This window comes from Orycteropus afer, unplaced genomic scaffold (genome assembly GCF_000298275.1).
Source record: "Orycteropus afer afer isolate SDZICR_OR568_19922 unplaced genomic scaffold, OryAfe1.0 scaffold00103, whole genome shotgun sequence".
NCBI lineage: Eukaryota > Metazoa > Chordata > Mammalia > Tubulidentata > Orycteropodidae > Orycteropus > Orycteropus afer.
In genome coordinates this window covers 2,438,707-2,449,640 of record NW_006921690.1, presented here as the reverse complement: position 1 = coordinate 2,449,640, position 10,934 = coordinate 2,438,707, and the positions used below count along the sequence as shown (strand labels likewise).

Here is a 10,934-nt window from a genome sequence, read left to right as displayed (position 1 = left end):
CCCCCCCCAGTTACTGTCTATTGGAAGCAACACTTGTGAAGTTATCCATATTAAGGTTTCATTCCCAAGAGTAGCATATTTTAAATGAGGTTTTCCTCTCAGGCCGAATCATGCTGGCAGAGCTACTGTGATCTGGTGAAGTCAGGGGAGTTGGGTTTTTCCCTCACATGCTGTTTATGCTGGGTTATCATTTGGCCAAATGTTTGGATTCTGGTCCTCTAGCCTGTATCACATGCCACTGAGCAAAACAAGCTTCTGTCGCATCCCAGTAGATGTTTACATTTCAGTAAATACTTAAAAAAAAAAAAAAAAAAAGTAATGAGACAGAGAAAATACACTTCCAAGCATTTCTTGACAAGGCTAGACTCAGAATTCCAGCAGAGTGGACTTGCCTGCTACTTGATGAAATATTTTCCTTCTCCACTCTGCTCCTCCACTTTCCCTCTAAGTGAATAACTTCACTGAAAGAGTCTTGCTTACACACAATTCTTATGTATATATAAGAATCATCTGGGGATCTTGTTAAAATGTAGATTTGGAGTCAGTATATCTGGGGTGGAAATGCAATTTCTCAGCAGGGGTTGTCAAACCAGAATGAACTCGTTTGAAGCCCTGTGCTAAAGACAGTGAAGTTCCTCTCTGGTTTGGTCTGTGAACTGAACAGTTCAGCTGTGACGGCCAAAACAACATGCATCCTCCCTGGAGTTTTTCCACAGCAAAAGGTAAAAGAGATTCCCAGGTTAGGCATAAATGGGTTTCTCGGTTCCTGGGTCAGTCAAAATGGGCAGCTGAGCTGTGTTCTTTAACTTTCATGGGTTTGAGCCACCTCACCTGCCACATTATGAAAAGGAAGCAGGACATGGTTCATGCAACCATGAGGAGGAAACTGGTCCTCTGAGTACTGGTGCTTATGGAAGGAATGAGGCTCCTCTGGAGTTGGGTGAAGGCCCCTGCCCCTGGAGGTTTGGATCTAAAAGGTAGAGATGGAACAGGGAGGAATGTAGTCTTAATGCAAGGTCATCAATGTGATTTCTGGGACAGATATTTTGGTTTATAGATTATTAGGGCATTATGGTTCCTTCTTTTTTCATTATTGCTCCAGATGCCACTGAGGCAAAATTCAAACAAAGCACTTGCCATTTTTGAGAGCAAATCACTAAGGAAAATTTCACCTCGGGCCGGCAGGATATACCACCATTGGAGTCAATTCTGACTGATGGCGACCTCCTGTATGTCAGAGAGAGCTGTGCTCCACAGGGTTTTCAGTGGCTGATTTTTCTGAAGGAGATCTCCCAAGGAAACTCTGGGTGGCTGGAACCACCAGCCTTCTAATGGCAGCCAAGCATGGTAGTCATTTACACCACTCAGGAAAAGCTATAGGTAGATGGAAAATAGTGGCCAAAATAGGTGGGTTTCATGTATCTCAGCTTTTTGTTTATCATGAAGGAATGTGGCTTATAGCTACATTCCCCTTCTATTCAACTGGATATTGCATCTAGCATACTTATCACCCCACTTACCCTGTTTTATTCTCAGGCACTTGGCAGCTACTTGCAGCAATGGAGCACCCACAACTCAGGTAGAGCACAGGTAACAGGTAACCAGCACAGAAAGGAAAGTGGTAAACACCCACATGTACCCTGCCCTACGCAAAACTGCTCTGGTAGCCTAGTGTCTAAGGCATTTGACTGCTAACCAGAAGGCTGGGGGTTTAAACCCACCAGCCACTCCTCAGAAGGAAGATGGGCAATTGACTTCCATAGTGATACCGCCTTAGAAACCCAAGGCAGTGAGTTTGTTTTTTTGGTCACTTCAGAAGAGCTCTTCTCATCTCCTAAAGTCTCACACCTTCAGGCATTTAAGGACAGATATTTCTAAGAAGTCCTCACTTCCCTGTCTGCCAGCGAGCAATTCCAAGACAAACCATGCCCTGGCTCTGCCCTCAGCTAGGTCAAGAGGCTCCCAGGAACTGGGAATCCTGTCCCAGCCACATCTGCCCCTGGGAACCCATTTGACATGGGTTTGTGCCTCAGAAAATGGCATGTGAAAAACAAAGAAACCAAGGCTCTTTCCCAACACTGTGCATCCCAGAAGAAACTTGCACTTTTAACCTCAGCCACTGCTTCTTTCTTATCCTTATCAATAAAGAAGTTCCTATAGGCTGAGTGGGTGGACCTCCCTTGCCTGGGATCTTTCTGAAGGGCAGTGCTAAGATTGCAAGCAAGACTCCCCAGGAGGAACCCCCCAGTAAGTGCTGGCTTTGCTTGCTGTGAGCTCTGCTCTCTATTCCTTTCTTTCCTTCCCCGCTCACCTCTGAGGGAGCTCTTTCCAGGGAAAACTGAGCTTCTCCAAGTCAAAGCTGAGAACTTAGACTGAATTGATTCCCCGTGGTAATTTTGTGCTTTTTAAAAAATAAATAATAATAAAAAAGAGGAAATAAAACTGGAACTGGTACCCGTTCCTGAGGCAATTCAGGCTCACAAGTTGATAGGACAAAACGGTGTCACATTCTCAGGGAGGGCAATAGGCGTTCCAGCACCACCCCCCAAGCCTCCAAGATTATCAACAGAAGCCCCACCACGACACTCTTTAATCCCCCCACTGCTGCTCCCCACCAGACCTCAGGAAGGAGATGCCCCGTCCTAAGGTGTCCTGAAAAGTACCCACAGTACCTCTTGGCAGGGACGAGATGAGAAGGAGCTGCAGGAAAGTGAGCCCCAGCTGCGCCCACCAGCCCAGCTCCATCTTCCCCGCGGCGGTGCCCCGAGTGACTGCTGCGAGGCAGAAGAGGGACCGGGAGAGGAAGGCGGCAGGCAGCTCTTACAGGGACCTCCCCAAGCCCCAGCTGAGCCGGAGCTCGGGTTTCAGCTCGCCACGCTCGCCCATCCTCATCTGAGGGGGAACCACCTTCAGCCAGAGCGACGTCAGCCCAAACCTCTCCTCTTCACTGCCTTAACCCTTGCGGGGCCCGAGGAGGTGTGGCCGTGCGGGGGCGGCAAGCGGGTGGTGGCTGGAAGCAAGCTGCGGGTCCGGGAGGCCAACCTAGGTCAGGCTGGGCTCTCTCCGAGGCCACTCCGAGGCGCAGAGGCAGGTGGGCTGCGGGCCACTCAGGTGAGACCCGATGGCCCCTGCCCCAACCCTTAGAGGCGCCTGAGGTGGGAGCTCCTCACACCCGCCAAGGTTGTACCCAAAGAGCCCAATTAACAGCGTGACCTGGGGAGGGAGAGGTGATGGGAGGAGAAAGGAAGCCAACCTTTTTTCCCCACCCAGCCCTCCATTCTAGACTCAGCTCTCTTTTTCCCATTGTGTTTGCTGCAAGAAACATAGTTTTGAAACCTTAGCCTTTGTAACTGTGTTGTTATTAGGTGCTATCAAGTCGATTCCAACTCAAAACGAACCCCTGTGAAAGAGCAGAATTGCCCTGTAGGGTTTTCTAATCTTCTGAGCAGATGCCAGGTCCCTTCTCTAGTGGGGCCACTGGGTGGGGGGAACCACCAGCCTGCCTTTAGCAACCAGCGATTAGCCGTTGCACCGTCAGGGCTCCTTTCTATAAATATGTGACTGTTAGGTGTTCCCAAGTGGGTTATGACTCATAGCGACCCTATGCACAACAGAATGAAAAATAGTGCCCATCTTCAAAATCGTTGCTGTTTGAGCCCACTGTTGCAGCCACTGGAGCAGTCCATCTTGTGGGGTGTCTTCCTCTCCAGGATGCTGGAAAAAGTCCTCATCCTCCTGCTGGCCCAAGATGCTGAGTTCAGAATCAACAACGGCACCTGAGCACCTTCTCATGCTGGGCAGGGTGCCAGGCTCAGGAGTAGAAGAACCTACGGGCCACTGCCTCTGCCATGAGGAAGGTCAGACTTGGCACAGAGATAGCAAATGTCATCCTCAAATGAGGAGGAAGCTGTTTTGTTTGTTGAATGCCTAATATATGCTTTACAAAATAATAGCTTATCACTCTGCCCTTGCCAGGCTTGTAGCAATTTACATATGTTAATTCATTTAGTCTTCACAATAAACCCATCTTTCCATTTTATAGATAGAAACCGAACAATTGAGAGTTCCATTGGGAGTTCAATAATTCATCCAAGGTGACACAGTAAATGACAGAGCCAAAGTTTGAGCCCAGAGTCTGTCCTAACCACAGACAATACTGCTTTTATTTCTTTTCTTTATAAATTGGGTTTAACACATATAAACCCATTGCCATCGAGTTGATCTGGACTTATAATGACCCTATAAGACAGAATAGAACAACTCCATAGGATTTCCAAGGCTGTTAATAGTTACAGAAGCAAAATGCCTCATATATATATATATATATATATATATATATATATATACACACACACACACACACACATGGTTTGGTATACACACACACACACATATATAATATATATATATAAAGGAGCCCTGGTGAAAGATTTACTGCCTTGGAAACCCAATGGAGGGTCACTATAAGTTGGAATTAAACAACTCGATGGCAGTGAGTTTACTGATACAGATAGATAAATAGATAACAACATTTTATATATATATATATATATCACACAATTCAACAAAGACTACTTCTTAATACAGATGTCTGCATACAGGATTTTATTTAATCATTATGGTCACAATGTATAATAGGTAGTTGCTGTTGTTTGGTGCCCTTGAATCTATTCTGTCCCATAGGGTTTTCTTGGCTGCAGTCTTCATAGAAGCAGAGAGCAAATCTTTGTTCCACAGAGCTGCTGGGTGGGTTTGAACCACCAACCTTTCAGTGAACAGCGGAATGCTTAACCACCCATGTCCCTTATAATAGGTGGTCTAGTTTCCCTATCACAGATACAGAAACCAAGGCTCAGGGATAAATGACTTAGTCAAGGTCACTCAACTGGAAGTGACAGTGTAGGATTCACACCTACAAGGAAAAGCTGAGACTTGAGGCCACACTTGGTTCCAGTCGTTACCATCAAGTTATAAACTAAGAAAAGTTGGAAGTGAGTGCTCACTATGGGCCAGAGTAGGGAGACTCGACCTGTCATCTGAGAGACAGGTAAGATCTCAACCCACTGAGGGGAGTGAGGAGGTCTTTCTAGGAAGAAAGATTGAATTTGGCCAGTGGCATTGGGATATTATGAGTATTTACCTGTTTATATCATAATTTATACTTTTCCCTCAAAGGATCCATGGCAATGCCTACCATTAAAACACATTTTACAATGACAAACAACAATGCAATGCACTGCCGTCAAGTCAGATCCAACTCACAGCGACCCCCCTTGGGTTTCCAAGGCCCTATCTACAGAAGTACATTTTAAGCAGTTTTAATTATGTGTGTGAGGGTGTGTGTCATAATAAAATATTATATATCGAGAAGGTGGACAATACATATCAGATTGGGTGTGGCAGAGGGCAGGAAAAGCATAAGAATGTGGCAAACTCAAAATTCAAGCCAAGTCAAGCCAAGAAGTTTGGATTTTATTCCATAGTTAATGGAAATCCTCTGATGATTTAAGAATAGAAGGTGCTGTGTCCAAAGCAGAGTTCTAGGAAAATAAATCACCCTGGTTTCCAGGCAGAAGAATGGAGGGAGCCGAGACTGACCCAGCAAGAATAACTGGGACTATTCATGAAAGCCTGGACTATGGAGTAAGCAATGGAGAAACAAGTGGTGGGGCAGGGAGGGAGCATGTCTTAAGGAAGGTAGAATCCGTAGAGAACACACCAGATGAGCAGGAGCCCTGACACAGGTGCTTGGCTCAGGAAAAATAGCCTAAATCCTAGCCCTGTCTTTGGGGCCCATTGCAGCAAAGTGACTAGAAGAACTCAGTAACCAAGACAGACTGATAGAAATCAAGATGAAATGTGCTCAGGGAAGCAAAAGGGAGGTGATTAAACAATATGATCACTTGTGAAAGCCTGTGAAACCAGCATGATTTTACATGAAGGGTCAAATGGTTTTGAAGTACAGCATTTCATGGATAAAGTGTGTTGAACCAAAGCAAAATGGTATTTTACAGCTACAATAATAGAAATAATGGGGAATATAAAGATTCCAAAATAAAGTAGCATTTTTTTCCACCACCCATCCCAACAGGAAAGCCAATTACTTATATTAGTTAAAGAAGGAACAGGATTGTTAAGGCAAGATACTACATGTTGCATATGATTAACATAGAGTGTAATATTAGCACTATTGTCAAGAATATAGATTTGATTATGGCACAGGAAGCTACTTAGACTGCAGTGAGAACATCAAGGGCCATTCTATTTAGGAGTACTACTTTCCCCATCATTGCTATTTTGGTATTGATATCTTAAAGCCCATGGGCACTACCATTTAGGAAAGTTTGTACATATTTGGGTAATATTTCTACATGCCGTAACATCTTCAAGTCCATGGCCTGGGCTTCATTCAGATCTGAAAAGAGTGCGAATTCTGCCACTAAATATCAAGCCAATGAAAAAGTAATTGAGACAATCAAGTTCTTAATATGAGTAAAGGGAGTTCAGTTAAAATATATCCTTGAATCCAGCTCAGGCCAAAAGTGCATTTTCCAAACCAGCCTGGCAGGATCCAGGGCCAAAGGTTGGTTCCACATTGCCAAAAGATGCCATTAGGAGCTACCCAACAGACACCTGAGCATCATAGCCAGTCAGTAGTGAACCAATCAGCAACTTGCAAGGTTACAACTGATGCATAGTCACTGGAAGACATTTGGAAGCTATCCCATAGGTCTGGTGATGGCTGGAATTTTCGTATTGTGTGATCAGATTGTTCCCAGCCAGGGGGAGCAACCTGGCTTAGCCTCCCTTCTTGGGGAGTTAACCAGATGAATCCACCCCATAGTTGTTGATTTGGACCTACAATACAAAGAGTATTGTTTGTGGCTTTTGAAGATTGTTTAGCTAGCTCTTCTTGGGCAACTTTATTTAGTAAATTAAGAGTTGTGTTAAGACTAAAGATTAAGTTATGGCCTGGGTTTCATTCAGATCTGAAAAGAGGTAATTTATCAATATAAAATCTAGTACACCTACTCCTCACTTATTGACCATCTCCTTGTCTGACATTTCACATTTATTACAATAGTAAAAAATCTACTACCCAACTGTTTTGCACATTTATACTTCTGGCAGTAATGAACACAGAAGTGTGAGGCAAGAATAACACTATGATGGTTAAGGTTATGTGTCAACTTGGCTGGGCCATAATTCTCAGTGGTTTGGCAGTTATGCAATGATGGAATTTGGCAATTATGTTATTAATGTAATCATCTCCTACTTTGTGATTTGATGTAGTCAAATCATTTTGACATAATGCCCAATTTGCATAATGACCTGATCTTTGGGACCTAACCATGTCAATAAGTGAAGAGTGAGTACAATAGTGATTTCTTGTAGTGATGAACTATTTCCCCATTGTTTTTGTGTCTATCCATCAAGAGCAACCCAATTAATCCCTTTAGTGGAGAAACCTACCAGGGAAGACCAGGCTGACTTGAAGTTCGGAAGGCACCACATATCCAACAATTAAACCTTTTAAAGTGGTGAGCAGATTGCATATTTCACTGTACATAAATTTTATTTCAGTGTAATGTATTTTTTAAATAATAATAATAAAGTGGTGAACAGAAGCATATGCCCAATCTGTTGTTGTTGTTGTTAGGTGCCGTCGAGTCATTTCTGACTCATAGCCACCCCATGCACAGCAGAACAAAACACTACCCGATCCCGCGCCAGCCCCACAATCCCTGCTATACTTGAGCCCATCATCGCAGCCACCGTGTCAATCCATCTCATTGAAGGCCTCCCCCTCTTTCGTCGACCCTCCACCCACCAAGCATGACATCCTTCTCCAGGGAATGGTCCCTTCTGACAACATGACCAAAATAGGTGAGACGAAGTCTGGCCATTCTCGCTTCCAAGGAGCATTTCGGGTGTACTTCCTCCAGGACAGACAGACAGTTCTTTTAGCAGTTCATGGTACTTTCAGCATTCTTTGCCAGCACCACGACTCAAAAGCATCAACTATTCTTCAGTCTTCCTTATTCATTGTCCAGCTCTCACATGCATACCAGGCGATTGGAAATATCATGGCTTGTGTCAGACGCACCTTAGTCCTCAAAGAGATATCCTTGCTCCTCAGCACTTGAAACAGTTCCTTCACAGTTGACTTCCCCAATGCTACACATCGTCTAATGTCCTGACTGCTGCTTCCATTGGCATCGATTGTAGAACCAAGCAATGTGAATTTTCCTCAATCTTCTCTCCATTTATTGTGATGCTGCTCATTGGTCCAGTTGTGAGGATTTTTGTTTTCTTTATATTGAGATGTAATCAATACTGCATACTATATTTTTCAGCCTTCATCAGTGCCTCAAGTAGATGCCCAATCTAGGAAAACATTAACAAAGGCATGACTGTAGCAAATGTAAAAAGAGAAAAAGATAATGAGGTGCATTTTCAGGCCTGGGCCAGGCCCTTGGATCAGCCATCTGCCTCAGATGTCATCTGTTTCTGGCCACAGGGGTGTTTAAATGTAACCTTCAATTCTCTGTAGTTTGGCTAGTCCAAAGAAGAGTCTTAGTCTTTTTTAACTGTGACAAGTGGATCCAAGGTTTTATTCTTTCTAATTTGGCAGCACAGAGATTGATGAGAAGGATTAAGTATGATCCCTTCCAATGAGATTCTAATAAGTCTTTTTTTTTTTTTCCCCCAATACACGTTATTCCCACAGGTGATGTTAGGTAGCCTTCAGGAGTCTAGTTTCTGTTTGTCAAAAGCTTCTCTAACCTGTGAAAAATATTCTTTAGAATATCAGATTAAATACTAGCAATACATCAATAATTTGAGTTGAATAATGTTAGAGTCAGTGCAGGCAACATAAGGAAGGACCATAGATCTCCCAGTAATTATTTCATTGGGAGTAAGTTTGTGAGATCCAAATGGTGTACACTTCAGATGTAAAAGAACTAAGGAAAGGATCTTACTCTAGTACACATCTAAAATTTTACCAACTTTGCTATTTGGGTCTTTATTACTCCATTGGATCTCTTCACTAGACCAGCAGACTGAGGATGATAGGGACAATGTTGCCTTTGATTAGTGGGGAAAAACTTGACACAAATTCTTGGATGATTTGATCAGTGAAATGAGTTCCCCTATCACTATAAAAAGGTTTTGGTGCTCCCAGATGGACATGTTAGACTACAGTAGCATGTGAAAATCTACAAATAATTACTCATACATATTACAACCATTTGAAGGTGGTAGCTAAATAACTTCTAGCTACCATTCAAGCATAGGCCTGGAAAGTAAAAGGTATTGTCCAGGTGGGACTTTTAGGTATTTTCTGAGGTTGTAGCAAGGGCAAATAGGACAGTGAGTAGTAACATGTTCAGTAGCCTTGAAAAATTTTTCCCACCAATGTTTTTTTTAAGGTCTCAATATTTTCATCTCATCTCATGTGGGAACCTTCAAGTAATGCTTGCATCATAGGAATATGCAGAAAATTGGATAAGACCGTTTTCTCATTAGTTTCAGTCTGTCACGTAGTGGCAAGATCTTGGTAACAGACAATCTTTCTCCATGCCTTAATTTCATCTGTTTGGGCTAATGTTGGAGTTTCGAAAGTTCTTCTAAGATTAATTCATGAAAGTTGGAGTTATCAATAGACGAGTTTGGAGAGTTCCTTTCTTTATTATCATTAAGTGCAGAAATAACTTAAGAGGCAGCTTGTTTGGCTGCCATATTAGCAAGATTATTTCCCTAATTTCTTCAGTATTGGGTACTCCTTTTGGTTAGTGAGCTTGTATTTTCATCACAGCAAATTCAGAGGGGAGCAATAGAAATCTAGAAGGTCCATTATGAAAGCTCTATTTTTTTTTTGGCATTTCTGGGAGAAGTTAAAAATCCTCTTTACTTCCATAGCATGCCAAAATCATGTAAAATTCTAAAACAATAACTACTGTCCATAAAAATATTAAGAGATTTTCCTGAGTCAATTCTACAAATTCTAGGGAGGGCAATTAGTTTGGCTTTGTTCTGGTTACCTACTATTGCTCTGACAAGAATATACCACAAATGGGACCGCCTTAACAAACAGGAGTTTATTCTTACAATTTGGAGGCTTTAAGTCCAAGTTCAAAGTGCCAAGCTCTAGGGGCTGGGTGAAAGCCCTCAACCTTGGGCTTCAGCTCTGCCTCAAGCTCCCAGCCTCCTGAAGCTAGAGGGTTTTCTTCATTCAGACAGCTGCTGGCTGCTGAGGCTGCCAAGCCTGAGGTTGACAGGTAAAAAAGCACAGTCCTGATGTTACCAAACCACACAACAGGTCATTAATTCCAGTCCATTGTAAGTCCCAAATTTGGCAAAGCATGGCAGGCTGCTGAACAATAACACGGCTACATGCAGGGTCCAAGCGTGCCATAAGCCAGAGACCATTCCCCAAGGCTTCTGCTTACATACAGGAAGCAGGCCACATTCCCTAAGGCAGCTACTCAGCTGCTCATAGTAGATTCCACCATGGAGTTGATTACCAGTCTCATCATGGGGACTACTACATTCAGCTGCCTAGCCACTCAACCAGGCCCAGCCAACTTGACACATAAACTGAACTACTACAGGCTTCTTGGGCAGAAGTGGCTTCAGGGAGAGCTTGAAATTCAAGGACTTCAGTAGAAGTCACAACAGTATATGTAGGTTGATAGTGAAGACTACTAGGATTGGGTTTAAAATAAGAATCATTTACAAGCAAAACTAAATCAGGATTTAAAGGGGTCTCTTTTAAGTCTTTCCAAGATATTATAAGTTGCTCGGTCAAGTCTAGACAATCATGAATATGATAGTTGTTCTCATTAGTTGTGGGGAGAAAATGTAGCTGGATTTAAACAGGCCACAGAATGTAGTCTAATATTAGATGCAGTCAGGAGGAGAACTTCATA

General features: G+C 43.2%; 1 protein-coding gene across 1 annotated transcript in view; it reads right to left on the bottom strand.

The window, feature by feature from the left end:
- Window positions 1-2,745, bottom strand: part of PAMR1 (peptidase domain containing associated with muscle regeneration 1) — a 105,740-nt gene extending 102,995 nt beyond the window's left edge. Inside the window, exon 1 of the mRNA XM_007943306.1 lies at window positions 2,673-2,745. Coding sequence (XP_007941497.1) covers window positions 2,673-2,745 — 73 coding nt within the window. The remainder of the gene's footprint in view (window positions 1-2,672) is intronic.
- Window positions 2,746-10,934: the final 8,189 nt, after the last annotated feature.